This window comes from Bufo bufo, chromosome 11, assembly GCF_905171765.1.
Source record: "Bufo bufo chromosome 11, aBufBuf1.1, whole genome shotgun sequence".
Taxonomy (NCBI): domain Eukaryota; kingdom Metazoa; phylum Chordata; class Amphibia; order Anura; family Bufonidae; genus Bufo; species Bufo bufo.
In genome coordinates this window covers 42,929,097-42,956,074 of record NC_053399.1, presented here as the reverse complement: position 1 = coordinate 42,956,074, position 26,978 = coordinate 42,929,097, and the positions used below count along the sequence as shown (strand labels likewise).

Below are 26,978 nucleotides of genomic sequence, written 5' to 3'. Positions count from 1 at the left end.
CAGGATAGGTCATCAATATCAGATTTTAGGGGGTCTATCACCCAGCACCAACATGATCTAGCAGTGTACGGAGCGGAAGCACAAGACTCTGTACAGTGTATGCCGTGCGCCGGCCTGCAAGGAGGAGGGGGGGGGGGGCATATGGTAGCGGCATACCTCCCAAGTTTAGAAAATCGCAAAGACGGACAATGTGGGCAGCACGCCATGCGTGGCAATTTTTTTCCGATATGTGCCTCCTTCACAGCTGCTATGCCTAGATATGCCCCTTCAGAGTATTTATGCTCAGATGGGCCCCCCTCACAGTAGTTATGCCAAGATATGTGTCCCTTCACAATATTATTCCCAGATATGTGCCCCCTCACAATAGTTATGCCCAGATATGTGCCCCATCACAGTAGTTATGCCAAGATATGTGCACCCTTGTTGGTAGTTATGCCCAGATGTGCCCCCTCACAGTAGCTATGCCCAGATGTGCCCCCTCACAGTAGCTATGCCCAGATGTGCTCCTCACAGTAGTTATGCCAAGATATGTGCCCCCTCACAATAGTTATGCCCAGATTGTGCCTCCTCACAGTAGTTATGTCAAGATATTTTTCCCCCGTCACAATAGCTATGCCCAGATATATGTCCCATTACAGTAGTTATGCCAAGATATGTGCCCCATTGATGGTAGTTATGCCCAGATGTGCCTCCTCACAGTAGCTATGCCCAGATGTGTCCCCTCACAGTAGCTATGCCCAGATGTGTCCCCTCACAGTAGCTATGCCCAGATGTGTCCCCTCACAGTAGCTATGCCCAGATGTGTCCCCTCACAGTAGCTATGCCCAGATGTGCCCCTCACAGTAGTTATGCCAAGATATGTGCTCCCTTCGCAGTAGATATGCCAAGATGGGCCCTCTCACAGTAGTTATGCCCAGATATGTGTCCCCTTCACCGAAAGTAGAAAAAACAAACTGTAAATACTCACCTGGTTCCTCTGATGTTCACCGCTCACCGTACACTCCCCAGCAGCAGGAAGGATACTGTTACAAATTGAGCTGCTGTGTAAAATGAGCAGAGGCTGATTCCCGGCCTGCCCTGTCCCTCCTACACATCTCCTGCTTGATGATGAATGGTTGGCAGGCAGGGTGCAGGGCAGGAGGACAGGAGCAGGGAGCTGACAGATTGTGGTTGTAATGACCAGGCCCACCTGGTTAAAATAAAAATAAAGTCTTAGGTGATGAGAGTTGCTGTACAAATGTAAGCAATAGGTACTGTTTTCAAGTAGTTCACAAGACAGTAGCTCTCCATAAAACTTTACATTAGGTTTCAGCAGTACAATGTCCTACTCTAAGTCTCTCTCTCTCTCTTCAAATATCCCATGCAATCTTCCCAAATTAATCATAGGCATGCAATCACTAAATCAATCCTTCTTTCTCATAGAGGTAATTCTCAGTAAAATTAGTCTTTCTGGCAGCTGTCACCCTCAGGAATTATTTTTCCTAGCGATTGCTTTCTTTCTTGGCAGAGCACACCAAGGAAGGTCGACTCTCTCGCTCAGCTTGCTAGGAATTCACTTAAGGGGTTTTCCAAGATTTTTTAACTGATGACCTATCAGCTGTTTGAGAATGCATCAGCTCTTGCAGTAGTGCCAGGGCCTTCTCAAAGAGCTTAGCCTAGGCCATGTGATATCACCTTCATTGGTCACCTGGCCTGACAGCAGCTCTGCCCCATTGAAGTGAGGGCCTGAGCTGCGATACCAAGCACAACTGCTATACAATGTACGGCGTTGTGCTTGGTTTGCCGAGAGAAGGCCACAGTAGTACTGCCAGTGCCTTCTCAAACAGCTGATCGGTAGGGGTCCCGGGTGTCAGACCCCCACCGATCAGATACTGGTGACTATCCAGAGCTTCAAATAGTGCATAAACTACAATTAACATAACAATAAACATTTAAAGTAGTGAACCTAAGCATTGTAATATTAATCCTTGCATGTAGTTTCTGGCACCAGCATACTGAAGGCCAGCTCTTAATTATGCTGCATTCCCAGAATGCAGAGTCAGTTGGACCCTAGACAGCTGCCTGTTCTGACTAACCTTTGTCTGGTCCTGCCTGCCCCTATCTGTGTCTTGGGCAAAAACTCTTGCTATGAGTCAAACATATACACTATGATCACAATGGAACATCCAAACTCCATAGAAATGTCATTACGATCACATATATCAAGCTAAATGCCAAAGAAAATTGTGTGACTTAAAACGGCCAGCCTAGAGATGCACGACTGTATAAAGGTGCATGTGTGTATATAGTGTATGTGTGTGTGTATATATATATATATATAGTTTATTATTTAGCCTGACTATGATCCCTTACCAGTTCTATAAGTGCTTCACATTCTCACGTTATCCTCTGAATCTGTTCTGCTGTTCTTTCACTTATATTGTTGTGTGCTCCTAATGAGGCTACATTCAGCGGCTGCCTTCTTTCTGGATTCTTCACATTCATGGGTAATTAGTATCTGGGGGGGGGGGGGGGGGTCCTATTTAGCCTGGTGGAAAGTGCCTAATAGATGTGCAGCCAGCCAGTATCGCAGGGGCGACACGTGAGGTGCACGGTGGACCGATAAGGGGCCAAATTATATAACACACAGTTCATCAGTTTACTCACGGTTAGCAGAGAGCCTCCCTGGGCTGGCAGCACAGTGTTGAGGTGGACAGCACGAAATCCTCCGGGGCACGCTCTGTGTAGGGAGCATCAGCCAAGATGGTGGTTCGAGGTGCCCTTGATGTTAGGGGTGCTTAGGGTGCTTGTTGCGGCTGAGTCCCTTGATGTTTTTTGTCGTGACGCCAGTACCGTTAATGGTGGTACAACCAATAGTGGTAATAATGAGGTAGACAGTGTTGAAATGCAACTCACAACTTTTACTTTTGATGTCTTTGGTTGCAGCAGTACAAAATACAGTCTCTTGATGATACAGAGTTGATTCTGCAAATCCACTGTTTCTAGGCTGTTCAGGTTTTTTTAGTTTTGGGAGCAGTGGGTTAGGTGTACCTGGTTCCTTTTGATGTGCTGGATCCTATTCCTTGTCCTTTCCCTACAAGCTGAATATTTAGACAGGAAAACTCAACTGTCTCTCCAAAGTTTGGTGTGGCTGCCAGAAGCTATAAATCCTCCACCATGCAAAGGTGTCTGTGGCCCTCAATAATGGCTCTTATTACCGATGAATTCCTAGGAATGCTTGTTTCTTTTCCAGGGAGGCAAACTCTTCTCCTACTGGTCAGGGATGCAAGTTTTGCGTCTGCAAGAACGCTCTTTTGCGCCTAACATCTGAGTATCACCTCCTAGCGAAGTTGGCTCCACTCACTAATCTGTGTCATGGAGTCTTCACTCTACATTCTCTCCAACTAATCTGATCTGACTCCCTCAGATCTGCTCTCTTCTGAACTACATTTTCAACAACCTGGTCTGAACTCATCTGTCTCACTAGGCCTGACCTAGGTATATATAAGACCTGAACTATATCCCCATCTAGTGGTGGGATGTACAAATTTCCCCTAATCTGCCTGGTAACAGGGATTTTGCAGATACATACAGTACAGACCAAAAGTTTGGACACACCTTCTCATTCAAAGAGTTTTTTTTATTTTCATGACTATGAAAATTGTAGATTCACACTGAAGGCATCAAAACTATGAATTAACACATGTGGAATTATATTCATAACAAACAAGTGTAAAACAACTGAAAATATGTCATATTCTAGGTTCTTCAAAGTAGCCACCTTTTGCTTTGATTACTGCTTTGCACATTCTTGGCATTCTCTCGATGAGCTTCAAGAGGTAGTCCCCTGAAATGGTTTTCACTTCACAGGTGTGCCCTGTCAGGTTTAATAAGTGGGATTTATTGCCTTATAAATGGGGTTGGGACCATCAGTTGCTTTGAGGAGAAGTCAGGTGGATACACAGCTGATAGTCCTACTGAATAGACTGTTATAATTTGTATTATGGCAAGAAAGAAGCAGCTAAGTAAAGAAAAACGAGTGGCCATCATTACTTTAAGAAATGAAGGTCAGTCAGTCAGCCGAAAAATTGGGAAAACTTTGAAAGTAAAGGCTATTTGACCATGAAGGAGAGTGATGGGGTGCTGCGCCAGATGGCCTCCACAATCACCGGACCTGAACCCAATCGAGATGGTTTGGGGCGAGCTGGACCGCAGAGTGAAGGCAAAAGGGCCAACAAGTGCTAAGCATCTCTGGGAACTCCTTCAAGACTGTTGGAAGACCATTTCAGGTGACTACCTCTTGAAGCTCATCAAGAGAATGCCAAGAGTGTGCAAAGCAGTAATCAAAGCAAAAGGTGGCTACTTTGAAGGACCTAGAATATGACATATTTTCAGTTGTTTCACACTTGTTTGTTATGTATATAATTCCACATGTGTTAATTCATAGTTTTGATGCCTTCATAGTCATGAAAATAAAGAAAACTCTTTGAATGAGAAGGTGTGTCCAAACTTTTGGTCTGTACTGTACACACAAAATCATACATTACAACATAGTACTGTTGACAAGGTAAAAAGTGCTTTTAAGCAGTGCCCACGCACACGTAGTGGGACGCTGCAGATGGAAGGAGTCTTATAGGCCATGCAGTGCCTCTCTGGGAAAAACTATGCAGATTTAAAAAAAACTATGCAGATTTAAAAAAAAAAATTAAAGCTGAGCCTCTAATGCCCCCAAATGTAAGGTATCTATCCTATAAATCACCTTTTAAACAGACCTTCAGACATAATTTAAGATTATAGCTAAAGGCCCATTTACACTGCCCGATGCTTAGGCAGATTATCGCTAATGAGCATTCATACGAACGCTCATTAGCGATTATCTGCCAGTGTAAAGATGCCACTGATTACCAGTTAACCAAGTGCTTGTGTATCCGATAATAGGAACATTTATGTGGTCACCTAAATCATCAGTTGCCGCCAGCAGGTCGTGCTGTCGGCCAACAATGATTCTGTACGGGAACGAGCGATGGCATTAGCGATCATTCCTCCCCATACTGTGAAGGAAATTGCTGCATGTAAATACAGCACTCTCCTTCACTGACGAACAAGCAATTGTCGGGAAGAAGCGCTTCCTTCCTGACAATCATCTGCTCTATTGGGCCATATAAAGGGGCCATAAAGGGGTTGTATGCTTTTTTTAATATTGATGACCTACAGTGTCCTCAGGATAGGTCATCAATATCAGATCCGGGGCCTCTGACCGGCATCCTTGCCAATCAGTTGTTGTTTGAAGAGAAAGCAGCGCTTGTTGGAGCGCTGCCTTCTCTTCACTGTTTAACTGCTCTCACCATCGACATCACAGCTGGTGGGTAAGCAAGCAATGATCCCATTCTGAGGGCGGATCTATTAACGGCGGCAGGAGGCAGGACTATAAAATCGGGTAAAAGATCAGTGTTGTGTCTCTCTCTCCATGGAAGGTCCTGTGTCTGGTCGGTCCTTGTAGAGTTCAGACCCCTCTGCCCAGGGGCATGTAAGTTATAGCTATATATGACCCTGTCTGATGAACTTCTTCTGTCCACATAGAAAGCAGTATTTCCTTATGTAATTTCAGGATGATAAAGAGATTCATAAAACACCATCTGAACCAAAAAAGAGAGTTAAAAGATGTGCTACTTGTAATAAGAAGCTGGTGTATATCTACCCTTAGCAACTTTGCAGCTCTTGTATTGATAAACTCATTAAAGAGGAACAACCATCTTTGTTATCTAAAATTACAAAAATTATTAAAGAAGAAGTTCATTTGTCTGTGGCTAAATTAATACCAAAATCTGTTCCACTATCTCAGGCTAAAAGACCTAGAGTGGATATAGTCTCAGATTCAGAGGAAGAATCTGTTTATAATGGATCTGAAGGAGAGATCGATGATGAGGATGATGATATTGCTTCTGGTCCGGCGGAAGAGGGGAGGAAATTCTTCTTCTCCTCCGAAGATTTAGACACTCTTATTTCCGCAGTCCGTCAAATAATGAATATTGAAGAGGTGGCTCAGCCTCGTTCTATTCAGGACGAAATGTTTGGGGGGACTTAAAGCAAGAAGGAAGTCTCTCTTTCCTGTTAATGAAAATTTAAAGTCCCTCATTTTGGAGGAATGGGAGGAAGCAGGAAAAAGGCTGTATATATCTTGTGAACTTAAAGGGCTTCTGTCACCCCACTAAAGTGATTTTTTTTTTTGGGGCTAGTTAAATTAGTTATATAGCGATATATGAAAATATAATTGTGTTCCTTACTTTGATCCAGCAGTTTATTCAAAAAACAAAGTTTTATCATATGCAAATTCGGTCTCTACCAGCAAGTAGGGCGGCTACTTGCTGGTAGCTGCTGCAGAAATCCGCCCCCTCCTCTTGTTGATTGACAGGGCCAGCCGGGATCTCCTCCTCCGGCCAGCCCTGTCGGCGTTTCAAAAATCGCGCGTCTGTGTTGAATCGGCGCAGGCGCTCTGAGATGAGGAGGCTCGTCTCCTCAGAACTCCCTCAGTGCGCCTGCGCCGATGACGTCTTCTATTTCGGTGCAGCTTATCCAGGATGGCACATCACTTTTTTTGTTGCTATCCCAGCTTGAGAATCATTTAAAAATGAAAACCCCAAAGGAAGACATTTTAGAGTCCATTCCACTTTTTTTTTTATAATTGTATATTTTATTGTCATTTTTCCTTTTTTTTTTGGTCTTCCAAACAGAATTAAATCTCAAATACAGAGTATTATTAGCTCACACTATATATCCAATATGATAATCACATGGTATGAAACATAATAGGTGAACAATAGTTACTGCAAGTGCATAGGTAAAAGAACCATAGCAGACAAAATAATTTTCAATCAATGGCTATGCATAGAAACATACAGTAAAACAGAAATACAGTTATGCAACCATGAAAGATAATAATCCTTAAGGACTCAAAATATCACACAAAGAGAAAAAGAGAAGAAAAAAAAAAAGAATTAAGAAAAAAGACATATCTAGGCTTTAGTCAGCTCTTTGCTCGCAGAGATCCATGTAGTCATCCCATATTTGCCAGGCTTTATTGAACTTATCCAACGTATTAGAAACACTAGCTTCCAGATACTCCATTTTTCTGACCTCTAAAACACTCGCGATAAGGTCTAGCTGAGTAGGCGAATCAGTCCTACTCCAGAATCCCGCAATGAGACGTCTAGCCGCCGTCAGAACATGCAATGTTATAGACATGAAGTGTTTCTTCAATGTACTCGGCAGCATGTTTAATAGATAGAAAATGGGGTCTAATGGAAATCTAATCCCCAGCATCTGGAAGAGGACTGAACTCACCTCCCTCCAGAACGATCGAATCAACGGGCAGTCCCAAAAAATATGTCTTCCCTATTCTATTCCATATCATAGTCCATTCAGCAGACAATATTGAGCGCCCAAGAATGGTCTCCCATTTAGCCATGTATGAATGCTGGGGCATGGGAGTCGCTAGGAGGAGATATATCTCTGATATAAGACCTCGTGTGGTACCTGATAATTTACATAGTTTCTCAAAGGATGTCGGAGTGGAAGCACTGCTCGAGTTGGATATACTAGAGAATAGGTGCCTTATCTGTATATATTGATATCTAGAATTTTCTGGCAAATGATAAGAGGATTGCAATCTATCAAATGGCAGAAATCCAAGAGTTTTATAATCTATATCATCTGCAAAATGGAACAATTTGTTGGGAAACCATGACCTAAGGAAGGAAGCTTGCATGCCCATCGGAAACAATGGATTGAATAGGAAAGAAACCATAGAGGACATTTCTGACGCTAGAGAGAATAGACGATTGCAACGCAACCAGATACGGTGTGTGAAGGACATTGGTCCTAACAAATCGGGCAACAAATCAGGTGGGAGTGGAGACCAGAGCAGTGAATTAGGATGTACAGGTGCTATCCATAGTTTCTAACCATCTAGAATACGCAAATAACTTGGACCAATCAGGTAGTCTTCTAAGATGGGCAGCCCAGTAGTATTTCCTGATATCTGGGACCGCACCTTAGGTGCTGTGAGGGTCGCACACGATATTCGGTGCCTCTTCCCATTCCATATAAACCATATTATGCAAGACTGAAAGGTACGCAACTCCCTCTCTGGGACAGGGATTGGGAGAGTCTCAAATACACTGCTCAAAAAAATAAAGGGAACACTTAAACAACACAATGTAACTCTAAGTCAATCACACTTCGGTGAAATCAAACTGTCCACTTAGGAAGCAACACTGAGTGACAATCAATTTCACATGCTGTTGTGCAAATGGGATAGACAACAGGTGGAAATTATAGGCAATTAGCAAGAAACCCCCAATAAAGGAGTGGTTCTGCAGGTGGTGATCACAGACCACTCCTCAGTTCCTATGCTTCCTGGCTTATGTTTTGGTCACTTTTGAATGCTGGCAGTGCTTTCACTCTAGTGGTAGCATGAGACGGAGTCTACAACCCACACAAGTGGCTCAGGTAGTGCAGCTTATCCAGGATGGCACATCAATGCGAGCTGTGGCAAGAAGGTTTGCTGTGTCGGTCAGCGTAGTGTCCAGAGCATGGAGGCGCTACCAGGAGACAGGCCAGTACATCAGGAGACGTGGAGGAGTCCATAGGAGGGCAACAACCCAGCAGCAGGACCGCTACCTCCGCCTTTGTGCAAGGAGGAACAGGAGGAGCACTGCCAGAGCCCTGCAAAATGACCTCCAGCAGGCCACAAATGTGCATGTGTCTGCTCAAACGGTCAGAAACAGACTCCATGAGGGTGATATGAGGGCCCGACGTCCACAGGTGGGGGTTGTGCTTACAGCCCAACACCGTGCAGGACGTTTGGCATTTGCCAGAGAACACCAAGATTGCCAAATTCGCCACTGGCGCCCTGTGCTCTTCACAGATGAAAGCAGGTTCACACTGAGCACATGTGACAGACGTGACAGAGTCTGGAGACGCCGTGGAGAACGTTCTGCTGCCTGCAACATCCTCTAGCATGACCGGTTTGGCATTGGGTCATTAATGGTGTGGGGAGGAATTTCTTTGGAGGGCCGCACAGCCCTCCATGTGCTCGCCAGAGGTAGCCTGACTGCCATTAGGTACCGAGATGAGATCCTCAGACCCCTTGTGAGACCATATGCTGGTGCGGTTGGCCCTGGGTTCCTCCTAATGCAAGACAATGCTAGACCCCATGTGGCTGGAGTGTGTCAGCAGTTCCTGCAAGACGAAGGCATTGATGCTATGGACTGGCCCGCCCGTTCCCCAGACCTGAATCCAATTGAGCACATCTGGGACATCATGTCTCGCTCTATCCACCAACGTCACGTTGCACCACAGACTGTCCAGGAGTTGGCAGATGCTTTAGTCCCGGTCTGAGAGGAGATCCCTCAGGAGACCGTCCGCCACCTCATCAGGAGCATGCACAGGCGTTGTAGGGAGGTCATACAGGCACGTGGAGGCCACACACACTACTGAGCCTCATTTTGACTTGTTTTAAGGACATTACATCAAAGTTGGATCAGCCTGTAGTGTGTTTTTCCACTTTAATTTTGAGTGTGACTCCAAATCCAGACCTCCATGGGTTGAAAAATTTGACTTCCATTTTTAAATTTTTGTGTGATTTTGTGTGATTTTGAAGTATTTCAGAAGAATATTTAATTAATTCAGATCTAGGATGTGTTATTTTTGTGTTCCCTTTATTTTTTTGAGCAGTGTAAATAAAGCAGCTTGAGCGAGATAGTCATTTTGAGAGATGCTATGCGACCCAATAGGGATATGGGAAGAGGCATCCATTTGCTTATGAGGTTTTTAAGCTCATTGAAAATGGCAGTGAAGTTGTGTGTATAGAGTGAGGAGTAAGTCAGTGTTAGATTAACACCCAGGTAGCGAAGCTTAGTATCTGTCCAATGAAAACGGTAATTAGCCTTCAGAATATCTAATACATCAGGGGGGTAATTAAGGGGAACGGCTTCAGTTTTGGTGGTGTTAACTTTATAGCCGGACAATCTCCCATAAGACTCAAGTAATTAAAAAAGATTGGGAAGCGTCGTGTGTAGGTCAATCAATGTGAGCAGAACGTCATTTGCGAATAAGGACAGTTTAAATTCCACCCGGTTGACCATAATTCCATGAATGTCGGGGTTCGCCCTAATGACAGCTGCAAGGGGCTCTATACAAAGAACAAATAACAACTGGGATAAGGGACACCCCTGACGTGTACCGTTGAAAATAGGGAAGGCCTGAGAGTGGGCATGAGGGAGTTTTACCGTGGCCGTAGGTTGGGCATACAGTCTACGTAAGGCTGTAAGAAATGGGCCAGCAATGCCAAAGGACCACAGGGTGGCGACCGGTCAAACGCCTTTTCAGCGTCAAGACTTAGCAGCAAGGCTGAGTCATTTCATTTATTGATAATGTCAATCAGATCACTGGTCCTTCTGGTATTATCAACCCCCTGCCGGTTCCTGACAAAGCCAACCTGATCCTTATGAATTAGTTGGGGGAGCAAATTAGAGAGTCTGTCAGCTAAGGTTTTAGTGAATATCTCAGAATTAGTCAGAATCAGAGTCAGAATTAAGGAGAGCAATGGGCCTATAGTTGGCACAGTCTAGGGGATCCTTCCCGAGTTTAGGAATCAAGTTTATATAAGAGTGTGATATAGACGTAGGGATCGGGGAACCTTGTAGGAATGAGTTAAACATCTGAGTCATATGTGGAAGGAGAATGTCAGAAAAGGTTTTATAATATAGGTAGGGCAGACCATCTGGGCCAGGCGACTTATTGTTCGGGAGCCGTTTTAACACCTTCTGTAACTCCTCCTCAGTTATAGTGGTATTTAGTGACGAAAGAGCCTCACCTGAAATTTTAGGGAGATCGCATTTAGAGAGGAAGGAGTCAAAGAGATGCTGGCATCTCACCAGATCAGATGGTAACTGTTGTGAAATGGAATAAAGCGACATGTAGTACTCCTGGAAGAGTTTGGAGATGGCTTCCGGTCTATATATCAGTGTCCCATCTGTCCGTCTCATAACTGTGGGGGTCTCCGTAATATTAGAGTCGCGCAGTTGTCTCGCTAGGAGCGTATGCGGTTTGTTGCCCCAAGTATAAAAACGCTGGTGAGAGTACATAAGTAATTTTCCGTTTTATGAGACATTAAATCGCGTAATCTAGCCAGTATGATAACTATACGTCGAAGCAAACTGTCTCGATCGACGGGATTCCAACAGCTTCTCGAGGGCAGTTAGTTGGACCGTAAGGGTTGTTAGTTGAGCAGACCTGTCACGTTTAAGCCTAGCACCCATAGCTATACAGTTTCCCCTAAAAACCGCCTTATGGGCCTCCCAGACCATAGATATAGAAGGGCCGGATGACTGATTAAAAGCAAAGTATTCTACAAGGCTATCCCGAAGTTCCTGTCTAAGCGGCAATTTATGTAGGAAAGATTCATTGAGACGCCAGTGACAAATTTTTGTGTGATAAGCCGTGCTCCTAAGGGTAACCGATATAGATTTCGGACTTGCAAGTGCTTCTAACCTCTGCTATGAGGACCTTGAAGTCTTCCTTAGTAGGCAAATGCTGCAGAGTGTGCTGCAGAAGAGCAGTCGTCTGTGATGATTGCATGGTCCTCTCCTCCCCCTCATCCATAGAATCAGACATGTGGTCCCAGGAAGCCGTCTCATTATCTCCCCCTGGGTTGCGGTGGGAGAGCTCTGCAGGGCCATCAGGCGGCTTAGCCCAGTCTCTGCGCCTCTACGATGGGGTGGCATGCTGCCTGGCCTGCTTAGAGGGGGCTTTAGGCGGCATATCTTCAGCAGGGCCAAGTAATGGAGGGCCTAAAAGTGCTGCAGTAACACCCCCTGTCTTGGCCAAGGGTTTGGGGGCAAAAACCGGTGCTAAAGGGGACAGAGCAGGAGAGAAGCCGTCCAGGAGGCTTCCGGTCCTCCTCCCTCTTACCCGACTGGTCTCACAGGGCTCCGTTACCACGCTGCTAACAGGGACTGCGGAGGTAAGTAGGCAGCAGACGGCAAGCGGCTGGGTGGACGGCCGGCGGAGGTAAGCGTCAAGCGTGGAAGTCCCCTGGGAAGGAGCTGGGTGTTTGCTGGGAGGTCTGGGGCGCAATTTCTTCCCCATATGCTGCGCTATGATGGCTGGTGAGTCTCCTTCTTTAGAGGCTTGCGGCGGAGCTCCTCGTTCACGCCGCCATTCCCGCCGGTGCCCAGGCCACGCCCCCGTCCATTCCACTTTTGAAGATGGCTTCCGCGTTTTTCTCTGATGCTTTGGCAGAATCCATACGATTTGCGGCCAGAGGCAGCTCTCTATCTAACACATCCAGACAAACATTGCGGCTTAAGACCTGGTCAGGAGATATTCCGTCTAAAAACACAAGTTGTGCACCATTCCCTTTTCCGGTACCTACTGTATGTTTTCGGTCCTATTTTAGATTCCATTTTAGAAAAGGCTACAGATAAAAAGAAAGGCTTTCCTGAAGACAAAAGTAAAAAAAAACAGTCCTTTCGGAAGCCTGGTCCCCATTATACGCCGCAATCTTACAAGGGCAAAGGTAAGTAGGGAAGATGAAGTTACCCTAAGGGATGCAAGGGTAGGTGGTTTCTCCTTAATCCCAACCCTACACAGCAGAAATAATGACATTCTTCCTGTGGGAGGGAGATTAAAATCCTTCCTTGCACAATGGGAAGAGATTACTTGCAATACTTGGATTTTAAAAATTATACAATTCGGATACAAGATAGAATTCGTATGCCCTCCTCCAAAAAAATTTGTGGTAACTCATTTCGCTCAATCAGAACAGATCTCTGCAATACTTTCAGATCTGGAGAAACTTCTGAAACTTCAAGCCATCAGGGCTGTTCCTCCAGAAGACATAGGTCTGGGTCACTACTCAAAGGTTTTCCTTATAAAAAAGCCAAACGGAACATATCGGACCATTCTGAACCTCAAGACACTGAATCAGTGGGTAAAATATCGGAGGTTAAAAATGGAATCAATGAAAACCACGACTCGTTTGATCGATCCAGGTGCATCAATGTGCACGGTGGATCTAAAAGATGCCTATTATCATGTGCCAATTTTACCAGACCATCAAAAATATCTCAGATTTGCAGTTCATAAAAAATCATCCATTCTACATTTCCAGTTCCAGTGCCTTCCCTTCAGCCTATCCTCTGCTCCAAGGATATTTTCAAAAATGGTGGCAAAGGTGATGTCCTGGTTGAGAAGGAAAGAAAGTATAAGAATAATACCTTATCTGGACGATTTCCTATTGACTGCTCCACCGGCCACAATGCTAAGAGAACAGCTGGAATACACCCTGTCCAGCCTCTCTCGCTTAGGGTGGATCATCAAACTAGAAAAATCAAACCTTGTTCCAGAAACGAGGATGATTTTCTTAGGTACACTTTTGGATTCAGAGAAACAACGTTCATTCCTTCCAATAGAAAAACAAGTATTCCAGAAGAAGAAGGTCTGGTCCATAAGATCGGCCATGAAAATCTTGGGATTAATGACATCTTGCATATCCATGGTCCCCTGGAGTCAGTTCCACTCAAGACCCCTGCAGAAGACAATCCTGACTTGCTGGAACCGGGATCTGAAGACTTTAGATCAAAAGACTCTGTAATCCGGAGTCTTTCCTGGTGGAAAGATCCAGAGAATCTTTCGTTGGGAATTCCTTGGACTTCAGAACCTCAGATCATAATGGCAACAGATGCCAGCAAATCAGGCTGGGGCGCTCAGATACAAGACTCTTACTTCCAGGGCCACTAGTGTAAGCCTGAAGTAAATATATCTTTGCACAAAATGGCTGTATTTCAAATGGCTGTATTTCAAATGCCTGATTCAAACCCCTGTATGTAGAGGTGGTATCTCACAGGCCCTGAACCAGTGTAGGCCTGCAGTAAATATATCTTTGCACAAAAGGGCTGTATTTCAAATGCCTGATTCAAACCCCTGTATGTAGAGGTTGTATCTCACAGGGCCTGAACTAGTGTAGGCCTGAATTCAATATTGGTGCACCAAATGGCAGTATTTAAAATCTCTGAATGTAACCCTAATGTATTAAGGGTGTATCTCACAATGACATCTGCATCAAAGGCTGCCAACTAAATTTTTTGTGCCCAAATGAGTGTTTGTTTAAAAACTGAATTTGACAGCAGTATATAAGCCTGTAATTTCACACGTGCTGATGCTGCAAGGCCTGAAAATAGTGTTTTTTGTCAAAAGAGTGTGTTTTTCAAACCCAAGAAAATGATGGGTGTATTTCTACCTTAAATTGCACACTGACTAATACAGGTGTTGTAGATTGTCCCAAAAAGTTTTTTTTTGCTAACAGAATATGAAAGCTGTATATATTAAACTTGAATTTAACACTTGCAGATCTGGAAAATACAGTTTTTTGAAGAAAAAAAAAGTGTGTTTTTCAAACCCCAGAAAATGATGGGTGCATTTCTACCTTAAATTGCACACTGACTAATACAGATGCTGTAGATTGCCCCAAAAAAATTGTGATTTGCAATGTCCCAAAAGCTTAGATGCAGTGCTGGTGCACTGAGCATGCATAAAATAGTCGCCACCGCCACCCACCTAACTAACAGAATTCGAAAAGTTAGTATTTTTTGGTCAATGAGCTCAGGGCAGGGTAAAACGATAGTGCCCTGCACCCACACAACTATTTGTCTGTAGATCGCTGAGTTAGATGCTCTCCCTGAAATCACAAGTCCAGCAGCATCCTCTCCCTACACTTGTAACAGCAGAGGGACGTGCAGCGCTACGTGACTCCAGCTTATATAGAGCCTGGGTCACATGCTGCTCTGGCCTCTTGGGGCAAGTAGTATGCCGCTTGTTGATTGGCTGCTGTGCAGCCTTTCAAAAAGCGGCAAGAAAGCGACGAAAACCGAACCCGAACTTTTACGGAAATGTTCGGGTCCGGGGTCCAAAAATCCTAAAGTTCGGTACGAACCCGAACTTTACAATTCCGGTTCGCTCAACCCTAGCAGGGAGGAATCATGTTTTCAGATGGAAAAAAATTACGATATTCGATATAACAAATATATAGCACTATATTCGAAATATTCGCGAATTCTCGAAGTTGCGATATTCGCAATAAATATTCGTAATTCGATTATTCCCGTCCAACACTAATCCCCACCAATCAGATATTGATGACCTATTCTAGGGATAAGCCATCAATAGTAAAACTCTGGGTCTGGCCCAAGGGTCACATAGCACTAAGTTACTAACTTAGGATGAAAAGCAGTAAAAAACAGAAAATGCTCCTGGTCAGTAAGGATTGTAAATGGCCCGGTCTTGAACTAGTTACATACTTGTTATAAAGTCTTGAACTTTTGGCTAAGATCATGTGTAGTATCTGTTCTTATCAGTTCTGGACCGGACCTCTGGAATGTAAGGCAGAGAACCACACAGCAAGCCTTGGGTTTAAAGGTACCCTTGATAGGTGACTAAGGCCTCTGCTGGATCTAAGCCAGGGGCTGAGATTTTTGAAAGCCGAGGTGCAGAAGTGCCCCAGGAGTGGTGACCCTGGGGGGCCTGAACTCACAACTCACTGGGGGTTGGAGCCCACTGAGTGACGGCTCATTTGCATTCACTTCACTTTCACACATTTTGAGCGCACTCTCTTCTCTTTGCTCGGCTTTGGCCCAGAAAAGATGAGGAACTTTTATAATTCCGGCTGATCAGCAACCTTTGGCACTCCAGCTGCTGTGAAACTACAACTCCCAGCATGCAAACATGCCTGGCTGTTCTCACAACTCCCAAAGAAGTGAACAGAGCATTCTGGGAGTTGTAGTTCCAGAACATCTGGGGTGCCGGAGGTTGCTGATCCCTGCCCTAGAAAAAGGTTTGATCAGATAAGTAAAGTGACAAATGTAGTCCATACAAAGGCAAGTGGCCAGGCCTTCTTCTCCTAATCAAGCCCCACACCTCCCCTTGACATGCCCTCTCCTCCCAATCTCACTCCTCCCCAGTCTGAAATCTCGTACAGGCACAATGTACAGCCTGACCTCCTCTGGGTCTCCTGTACTTTGCACGTCTGAGGCACATGTGCAGTGTCTTCTACGGTGCAGCCGCCCACACTTTGCTGTACACTGCACATGCACAAGATTTCAGAGCAAGTTGCCAATCCGGAGCAAGCGGGACAAGCAGGGCTCTGTTAGGAGAGGAGGACCTGGGCAATTCTTTGCCCAGCTGGGCACTTGGCACTTCAATTGCCTATCAGATCAAATTTTTAAAAAAACGATATATCCTCTTCTCTAGTAGGGTGCCTTCTCAAGTGCATCATTTAAAATAAGCAGCAACCTAAGGCTGAATACAGAAGTAGTGGTACCCTTATATTTTATCTATGTATATTGAATAATTCTCCTTGGGGTCGGATATCGGATTAATTTTAGTCACCTCAAAGTGAGTATGCCCAATTGTATATCAACAAATATAATACAGACATGTCACATGAAATAAAATGCAAAATATCTTTATGATGGAGGCATGACTGAGGATACAATAGTGGGCTGAAAGGCTCACATTCACTTATCATTTATTTTTTATGTTCACTGTGTGTTCACTTTCCACATTTGTTTTGTTCACTAGGATTTCTTGGATATGGCGCCCTCACGGGTACCCCCCTTGAGGTCTAGGGGGGGGGGGTGTGTATGGCCACCGCCCTGCAAAACCCCTTGGGCTATCCCTCCGGGGAGAGCCCAGCCTAGTAGTTGAACCACCTTGGGTGGCAGCCTAGCTGGAAGCCGGAGCACAGACTTGGTGTACCCTCAGCTTCGGCTGAGGGTTGCCTGGGCGTACCCCTGGTTTCGGCTGGGGGTTGCCTGTTTTGTCTTGTGTCCCTTGCAGGAGCCTTCTAGCCTGGAGGGACTGGGAAAGGTTTATGGGGGGGCCCTTTTTCTTTGGAAGAGGGCCTGCGATGGATTTTGTTGCACAGGTGTAGAAAACGCACTCCTCGGGCTTACAAAAAAAAAAAAAATATATATGTTCATCTCCTCTTTGCTATGCATACCGCTGCTGGTAGCGCCAAGATTACAAATAACAATAATTTAGTACAATTCAGATGACAGTTTATTTGATCTTGCATTATATTCTAACTATCCAACTTGTTTTTTCATCAGGTGACTGCTGGTTTTTGGCTGCTATTGCTTGTTTGACCCTTAATGAAAAACTACTTTTTCGAGTAATCCCCCCAGACCAGAATTTCACAGAAAACTATGCTGGGATTTTCCATTTTCAGGTAAAAGGAAGACAAATAGATATATTTTAATGTAGGAGATATATGTAAATAAAAATTAATATTCGTTATTTTAAATGCACGACATGTTATAAGAAAGCATATGTGGCAAAAAAGGGAGAGGCGCTCATGGGGTAATAGTTTTTTGATCAATTGGTTAAAGAAAAAAATAATAATTGTGCTCACCTTTTAGTGTTGTGCAAGCATAGGCACAACGCTACTGTAGGCGGGTATTTAGATAGTGGTCGGTGCTGCCGGTATTGTTCTATCCTCTCTTGTGGAGTTGCCAGTCCTCCAGAGGAGTGTTAAGAGACTGAGGCTGAGAAAAACGCCCACGAGGAGGCACAGTTTCCAGATCTCAGACTTGACAAAGGAGTTTTTCAACTCCGAAACGCATTGTCACCCATATGTAAATAAAAAAGAATTGTCTCCCACCACCACTTGAGGTCATGTTATTGCGCCAGGAAGTATCGAAAACTGTGGACCCCATTTACTCCACACTCCCTTAATATTATAGGAAAGCAGAATTTTAGCACACACCTTATGAGTGAGCTGTTAAAAAATTGGGGACCTAACTAAATGCGCCATTAGCAGCCTGGTAATTCACCCTTTACAGAACTTGCCTTTTCTTATGAATGTGTGTGCTATTTATGTTCTGACCCAAAAGTTTAGGTTTCTGTCAGTACAGACAAAGCCATGACAAATCGTTGTCTTAACATGGGACACGATCTTTTAACGGGCATGTTGACTTTTGCAGCTATTTCATTGCTCTAATCAAAAATGAAGCAAATTTGGGATCATAACCTTCTTGTTAACCTACATAACCTTCAGTTGAACCATCCAGCATTTACTGATGGCCTTATCCCCCCAGATATTTGTTCTGTATCAGTGACTTTTAAGCTACTTTCACATTTTCAGCACAGCTCTCCGTCAGGTTGTTCCAGAATAGAATGCAGGGAACCGTCTGGACAAAAACCATTTTATGCAGCTGTATTTTGTCCGGCCGAAACCCGTCATTCTATGCCGGAACAGCCTGCTCGTGATAGTCAATGGGGCCAGCGGGCATTCTGGTACCATCTGGCAATGCCAGATCTGGAGAACTCGGCCAGGCTGCTCTCTGCTGGAACAGCCTGACGGAGAGATGTGCTGCAAATGTGAGAGTATCCTACATGTAAATTTACTAGCACAAGAGACCTTGCCCATGGTTGAGATGGGAAGAAGCAAAATGGTTCCCATTCAAGGGCTTCTTAGAGGTAAGCGAGACAACCCAGTTTGGCTTCATCCCCTTAGTTATTTGGTGATGAGAACGTGTACAGGGTTCCTCTTTCCACATGTTTTAAAAACTAGGATGTGGGGAATTAACCCAAGGACCATGGGAAGGTGATTATAAGTAATCACCAAGTCCTCATGTCCCAGGCAGTTAGGAATGTGATAATGTTTACTAGTACCATAAGGAGGACCTCTCACCTTTCTATCTGACCTGTGCCCATTCATTGGATAAACCGGGAGGGCATGCTCTGACGACAGGCAGGGGTAGGGTCAGATTATTGTGCTATGCATTACGTTGTCACCATACTGCTTGATAATATCAGAAGCGTTTGATGTCTTGATGATTTGTTTTCCAGTTTTGGCGTTACGGCGATTGGGTGGACGTGGTAATTGATGATTGCTTGCCGACTTTTAACAATCAGCTAGTCTTCACCAAGTCTTCTCAGCGCAATGAATTCTGGAGTGCACTACTGGAGAAAGCCTATGCAAAGTAATCGCCTCTCAATTCTATGAAGAAAAAATGGCGTCCAGGGAAATGCCCTGCTTATAATTTCACGACTTTAGAGAGAGCCTATTTGTATTACCCACTATTGTATCCTCAGTCATGCCTCCATCATAAAGATATTTTGGATTTTATTTCATGTGACATGTCTGTATTATATTTGTTGATATACAATTGGGCATACTCACTTTGAGGTGACTAAAATTAATCCGATATCCCACCCCAAGGAGTAATATTCAATATACGTAGATTAAATATAAGGGTACCACTACTTCTGTATTCAGCCTTAGGTTGCTGCTTATTTTAAATGATGCACTTGAGAAGATGATATATATTTTTTATGATGTGATTCTGTATTTTCCTGTAAAAAGGGAGTCTGTCAACTTATTTTTAGCTATTAAAATACTGCTAGCAGACTGTAGGTGACATAAGCAGCATGTAGGGCATAACTTTTTTCCTTTTCCAGTGGTTTCATGCCCCCCAAAAAAGAAATTTGATCTGATAGGCAATTGAAGTGCAAAGGGCCCAGTTGGGTAAAGAATTGCCCAGGCCCTCCTCTCCTAACAGAGCCCTGCTTGTCCCGCTTGCTCTGGATTGGCAACTTGCTCTGAAATCTTGTGCATGCGCAGTGTACAGCAAACTGTGGGCGGCTGCACCTTAGAAGACACTGCACATGTGCCACAGACGTGCGAAGTACAGGAGACCCAGAAGAGGTCAGGCTGTACACTGTGCCTGTACGAGATTTCAGAGTGGGGAGGAGTGAGATTGGGAGGAGAGGGCATGTCAAGGGGAGGTGTGGGGCTTGATTAGTAGAAGAAGGCCTGGGCACCTACCTTTGTATGGACCATATTTGTCACTTTACTTATTTGATCAAACTTTTTTCTAGGGCAGGGATCAGCAACCTCCGGCACCCCAGATGTTCTGGAACTACAACTCCCAGAATGCTCTATTCACTTCTTTGGGAGTTGTGAGAACAGCCAGGCATGTTTGCATGCTGGGAGTTGTAGTTTCACAGCAGCTGGAGTGCCAAAGGTTGATGATCCCTGTTTTAGGGTATGGAACCATAGGCAAGGGAGAAGAAGTAGGCTCTAAATGCTGTTTGTCATCTACAGTCCACTGACAGTAGCTAAACTGGTCAAAATGAGCTGACAGGCTCCTACTAGGACTGATCGGGAAAGCCTGTGTGCCCTGCTTCCCCCACCAACACACAGTGATTGGCAGCTTTTCCTAAACTCATGCAAGTAAAGCTGCCAATTACTGTGTGGGCAGGGAAAGCATCACTCGCATGCTTTTTCTGAGTCCTGGCAGCTTTTTACATGAAGATGCCAAATAAATTACAGAAAACGATATATCCAAAATCTCAGCATATGACCCTCTCTCCTATACTGCCCACCTATAGGGTAGCATAGGAAACTTGACCGATCCATCATTAGCCTTACATGGCAATAGGACATATGCCAAACCTTTCATATTGCCATATGGTGTGAAGGTGAATTCAATCTCTTCCCCATTATCAGCCATTTCAGGCCTGGAAGTGGCCTCTTTTAGTTCAGTTCAGTGGGATTTTACTCACAGGAAGTGTAGAAAATATCTGCCTGTATAATACCTGCCTCATTTTATATATCTGCACTTATATTTGCGTTTCTTTTCATGAATATGAGCATGTAAGATCCCTGACAATATAGGGTATGTGTATCCATCTCTTCATGTCTTCTTTATTTGAGGTTACATGGATCCTACGAGGCTCTCAAGGGTGGAAACACCACGGAGGCTATGGAAGACTTCACCGGGGGAGTGACTGAATTTTATGAGATAAAAGAAGCTCCAAAAGACTTGTTCAGGATTATGAAGAACGCTTTCGAGAGGGGCTCACTTATAGGATGCTCAATTGATGTAAGGATTGATGTAAATGTATATAACAGTGAATGTTCAGCAGAATCAGGGAAACTAATAACTGTTAATATGATTACAAAGGCGAAAGGCTCAAATGTTCAGTAAAGCATGTGGCAGGTTAATGGAGAACCAAACTCTAATCAAGTTATGCTACCCGCTTCACACAGGATCTGGGAGGGAAGCAATAATAAGCGATACAGTATGTAGTGTCCACACTACATGGTAAAACTCAGTCAGTGCCCACCATGGAGTTGATCCATACATGTGCTATTAGGATTTACCCTTTTCCTCTAGCCCTTGGCCTTTTATATTGTGATAATCGGGACAACCCTTTTAATTTAGCATCTCAGTGGATTGTTCTTTTGCCTTAAAAGGGTTTTGGGGTTTTAGAAACCGATTTCCACGTACTTTTTTCCTTCACAGTTACTGTAGATGGGTCCTCTTTTCAGGAGTCTCAACTTTTGACCAGTGGACAGCTGGCTCTCGCTCTGGAGGACCTGTTCTGTCCTTCATTATACAGACAACCTATTGTTAACCACTTTAAGCTTGGTGGGACCGGGGATACTGGCTTTCCTTAATAAAGGGGTTGTTTGGTTTCAGAAGAAAACCAGAGGACCCCCTGGAATCCACCAAAAATAATAGAACAGGTAAGTACTTACCCTTACATACCCGCAATGCTGGTCTGGTCTTCCTGGCCGAGCTCTATTTACAATGCTGATGCAGTGACTTCATGTCAACAACAGGTGACAATTGCAGGTAATCACTGGCCTCAGCCGTTTACCTGACAAGGCCAGTAATTGGCTTCAGCCAATACTTGTTGTTGACATGACATCACTTCTGCAGCCAGGCAAATAGAACCCAATGGGGAGAACTGGAGCGGCAGTGCAGGATCTTTGAGTTAAGTACTTACCTGTTCTGTATTTCAGGTAGATCCCAAAGGGAGTCTGGTTTCCTCCTGAAACTGGACACCCCCTTTAAGCAGATCAGCTGTGTATGGAGACATAGTGGCAATACTCCATGGGAAAATAATATGCAAAGAGGTATATTCCTGAGATAGACAACCATCTTCCTATTGCCACCTCTTGAAAGTGGCTTCCTAAGAGTCGATGTTCAACTTTTAAAAAAGCCTTGGAAAATCACAAGGGAAAACGGCCGAGCCAAATGTCTATCTGCAGACAGCTCCTTTGTGGTACCTGGCACTCATCGGTACAGAGTAGGATTCTGGCTAAGACTACTAGTTTTAAAGCTTAGTATATTGGTGCTATGTACATTGTCCTTTCCGGTAAAGTGCATGAAAGTAATGAAGACAATTGAGCCAGCTCATCCAATAAACATCAAAGGAGAGTTTTATGCATATATGTTCACCTCTACACCACTTTTCCACTGGATAACATCACCAAATGATAATTAGAGGAGGTTGGTAGTGGAGGCCCCAAATCACATTCCCTCCCACCAAGGCTCTGTTCATAATAGCATCTTGGTTTCCTTTGAGAATGAGATGTGATGGATCTAAATGGTGGCTGATGGACCCTGTTACCATCAAGAGTGACAAGTACAGATTTTTTCATTGCAAAACTAATTCATTATTTTTTTTAATATCTTTATTCATATTTATATCTTCATTCATTATGATTTCTAATACACGTGTGTTTGGTGAAACATGATAACTACTCTACCCACATTCCCTATGACACCCCCTCTCTCATTTTACTTAGCTAGACACCGCTCTTAAAAACACCCATTAAAGTGGTGTTAATGATCGTTCATTTGTGATGCCGGCAGCTGTCTGTATAGAAGAGGATCCTGGGAGTTTTTATTTTTGGTTCATCTATTGGAGGGCAACATAAGGTTTAGAGAACAGCTGTTCCTATAAATCTGTCTGCGTGTTTAGTGCTTTATGGCACAGCTGACATACTGTATGGCATCGTAATAGTTTTTCTAATATGCAATGTACATGTGAGCAGTGCATATCCTGAGACATAATGCAATTTATCATCATTTCACTTGGTTTTACTATTTACTTTAATCGAACTGTTTCAAAGAAGATGACAGTAGGCATTCAGTGGTCAAGATGTCCTTGCAGCAGCAAGTAAACCTCTCCCATGTTCAGCAGTCAAAGCTTGTGATATTGGGCAGAAATACTCACATAATGGTCGTTTCTCCCACTAGTGTCCCCAGGCTTATACTTTCTCTTATGCGTTTTTTTTGCTGATGGCAGGACAAAGATCACTTTTCCTTTGGGGTGGTGACACCCTCAGATATGGGTGAAGCAATGAAGAAAATGATTGAGGGTGTTGGTGACACTCACCATGACTGCGATAACTCACACCCAAAGCCACCACTGGTTTGTATACCCCTGGCATGGTTTGGTGGCTGTTAACATGAGAGATGTTCTGTCATATCACATATGTCAAATATCACATGTTCCACAATCGCATTAAATAATGTATTTAATTCAACTTCATGGGACTGTGTAGTGATGCTCTGCAATCATTGACCTAATCTTAAACACTAATCTCCATGTAGCTTTACCCCCATATTAATAATTATCTCCTTCAATACAAGTAATCACATCTTCATCACGTTCACCATAGAAAGCTCTTGTTCTATTAACACATGTTAACACTTATTAACCATGTAAATTGCATCTTCCTCTTTAATATGCTTTACTACTTCCATTTAGAGACTTTGGTGCTCACATCTAACACTTCTAATTCAGATCTAATGCTTATGTAACTACAGTCCTGAATGTGCATGTGCAGCCACCTCTCCAACCAGACGTGAGGTGGAAAGTTCTACTTTCCGAATAGACCCTGCTCCAGTGTGGATGTTCTAGTAGCATCAGCATATGCTACCACCAGACAGCTATCCGAAATCATTGGGTGCCTACTAAGCCTGGCACTTGCAGGGATCGCTAGAGACGTTCCCTGTGAAGTAGGCCGACGACACATGATGGACATCGGTGCTCGATGGACCCCAGTGACTTTAATGGAGTCTGTCTGGACTGTTCATCATTTATTCTTTAAAAAAAAAAATAGTGCTATGTGTTGTGCTTTTTTTCCAGAAAATTTGATAAGATCTGCCCCTGCAATGCAGATGTGAGCATAGCCATAGCTGTATAAGTATAAATGAGTATAAATTGTTACTATAAGGCCTCATGCACACGACCGTTGTGTGTTTTGCGGTCCGCAAAACACTGTTGGCGTCCGTGTGCGTTCCGCAATTTGCGGAACGGAACAGACAGCCATTAATATAACTGCCTATTCTTGTCCGCAAAACGGACCAAAACAACGGTGGTGTGCATGAGGCCTAACACTGGAGTATTCGGCACATGTTATGTTGGTGTTCATACGGCTACGTTCACATGGTCAGTCTAGAGGTTTGTTATCTCAGTTATTTCTTTTGGACAATGTCTCTCCTCCACTTTACTAGGATCTGATTTTGGATGACGGATTTGAAAACCCAAAATCCATCTGTTTATTGTTACATCAGCCGCATATGTTACTGAGCGTAATAATACATATAATATAAAGTGTTAGTTTAAAGGGCACCTGTCAGCAGATCTGTACCTATGACACTGGCTGACCTGTTACATGTGCACTTGGCAGCTGAAGACATCTGTGTTGGTCCCATGTTCATATGTGCCCGAATTGCTGAGAAAAATGATGTTTTATTATATGCAAATTAGCCTCTAGGAGCAACAGGGACGTTACCATTACACCTAGAGGCTCTGCTCTCTCTGCAACTGCTGTGCCCCCTGCTCTTTGATTCAGGCGGGCATGATGATGATTTCACTGCCTGGCCCTGTCAATGAAGTGCAGAGGGCACAGCAGTTGCAGGTGTAATGGTAACGCCCCCGTTGCTCCTAGAGGGTCATTTGCATATATTAAAACACAATTTTTCTCAGCAATGCGGGCACATATGAACATGGGACCAACACAGATGTCTTCAGCTGCCAAGTGCACATGTAACAGGTCAGCCGGTGTCATAGGGACAAATCTGCTGACAGATGCCCTTTAATATATGAATAAAACTGCAATCGTGTTGTAATATTTTGCTTGCATGAATTGTCTTTGTTGTTTATCCTGTTGAATAATGTTGTCATGTTTATTTTCAGTGTTTAGTGATGTCTTTATTCAGACATATTGTATTAGCTCCTGATATTCCCTGTCTAACCCCGGGTGTCTTGATGTTGTAGGCCATTGTCCCTGCACACTTTGAGACTCGCATGGCCAGTGGACTGGTGAAAGGACATGCTTATTCGCTCACAGGAGTGGAAGAGGTAATGGCATCACACATTTCTGTCAAGGGTACAACCTATGGATTTTCTGGGGAAATAATGACCTACCAATTATATGGACATGAGGTCAATAATTCTAACATAATATGTCAACTGGGACATTTCTTTGTCTACAATGTTTGTCTTTTGATTATTTGCAGTTTTAATTCAGACCAAAATCTCTAAATGTAAATGCCATGTTTTCCTGGATGCTGATAATTTAAAGGGGTTCTAGGGAATTTAAGAGTACAGTGGTCCCTTTAAGATACGATGGCCTCAGGATACAATATTTTCATCTTACAATGGTCTTTCCTGGGTCATCATAAGATGAAACTAGACTCAATATACAATACCTCAGACTCAGATCCAACCAATCAATACGGCGTGTTCTGGTTGTATAGTAGCTCTTCTTTACAGCACTGTGCGGTAGTACATGCTCTGTACTGCCCCCTGTCTGTACCAGGATGAGCTTCTCCTTTGGATGTCAGGCGATGGCGGCTCCATGTTACTGTTCTGGTGCACCGTGTGCTATACAGGACCCTGAAGAAGCTCCTGCTCTCACCATATGAAGTGATCTACAGCTTCCAGCATCTATTCCTGACTGTTATATGGAAGAACTTTTTTTTATCTGTCTTAGTCATCTGCATATTTTTCTTGGGATGACATTTTCAGGCTTTGGAACCAATTACTAGTTTCCATAGAGATATGGACTCAAGTTACAATGGTTTTTATAACATACAGTGGTCCTTCTCTGAACCAATGAATATTGTAACTTGAAGGACCACTGAACGTCCATGCAGGTCAGAAGTGCTGTGAATTTTTAGTGAGGATCTGCACATGGAAAATCCTCAGAAGAGTACAGTACCAGCCACGTGGATGAGATTCAAACAAACGTCATCCATATGCTGCAGAATCTTTCTACTTGAAAATTGACCCGTGGTGTAGGAAATGTCCAGCATGTCAATGTCTGCTGAGGGTTTCACTGTGGATTTCACACTTTGCAATTTAGCGGGGTGAAATCCATAGGAAATATGCAGATTTTTTTTTGTGGATATACAGCGAAATCCTCTGATGGATTTTTCTGCTGCATGTGGACCTGGCCTTGTTCTGATGACCTCTTCCTTGGGAGGGTGTATCTGACTAGAGGAACCTCTAATAATCAGTATAAATAAGGGGCCCTTTATCTTTGTACACACAGACTTGCCCCACACATACGGCTGTGGCTATGCCTAGTACTGCAGCTCAGTTCAAGTTAAAACCCCTTTAACCAAGGATAGCTACTTTGCAACTGGTAGCATTAGAGGCAGGGGTTGTCCGCTTTTAATTGATGACCTATCCTCAGAATAGGTCATGAATATCAGATCGGCAGGGGTCCGACTCCCGACACCCCCACCGATCAACTGTTTGAAGAGAAGGCAGTGCTCGTATGAGCGCTGCCTTCTCTGCTCTGTTTACCTGCTCGGTGCAGCAATTTCAGTGGTGAGCCGGTGTAATTACAAGTATGGCGTCCCCATTCACTTTTATGGGACGGCTCTGTAGTATTCACTTGAGCAGACAGAGCCGTCCCGTACTTGTAATTACACCTGCTCACCACTGAAATTGCTGCGCTGAGCAGGTAAACAGAGGAGAGAAGGCAGCGCTCATACGAGCACTGCCTTCTCTTCAAACAGTTGATCGTGGGGGTGCCAGGAGTCAGACCCCGTCAATCTGATATTGATGACCTATCCTGTAGATAGGTAATCAATAGTAAAAAGTGGACAACCCCTTTAAAA

The 26,978-nt window shown here is 44.0% G+C and overlaps 1 protein-coding gene across 3 annotated transcripts in view; it reads left to right on the top strand.

The window, feature by feature from the left end:
• CAPN3 (calpain 3) overlaps positions 1 to 26,978 on the top strand; it is a 122,024-nt gene that overhangs the window by 23,684 nt on the left and 71,362 nt on the right. For 2 of the 3 annotated variants that reach the window (XM_040411624.1, XM_040411622.1), the window contains exons 3-7: positions 17,148 to 17,266; positions 18,889 to 19,022; positions 20,759 to 20,927; positions 23,146 to 23,271; positions 25,126 to 25,209. In XM_040411624.1, coding sequence (XP_040267558.1) covers positions 17,148 to 17,266; positions 18,889 to 19,022; positions 20,759 to 20,927; positions 23,146 to 23,271; positions 25,126 to 25,209 — 632 coding nt within the window. The remainder of the gene's footprint in view (positions 1 to 17,147; positions 17,267 to 18,888; positions 19,023 to 20,758; positions 20,928 to 23,145; positions 23,272 to 25,125; positions 25,210 to 26,978) is intronic. The other variant, XM_040411623.1, reaches the window with a different exon arrangement.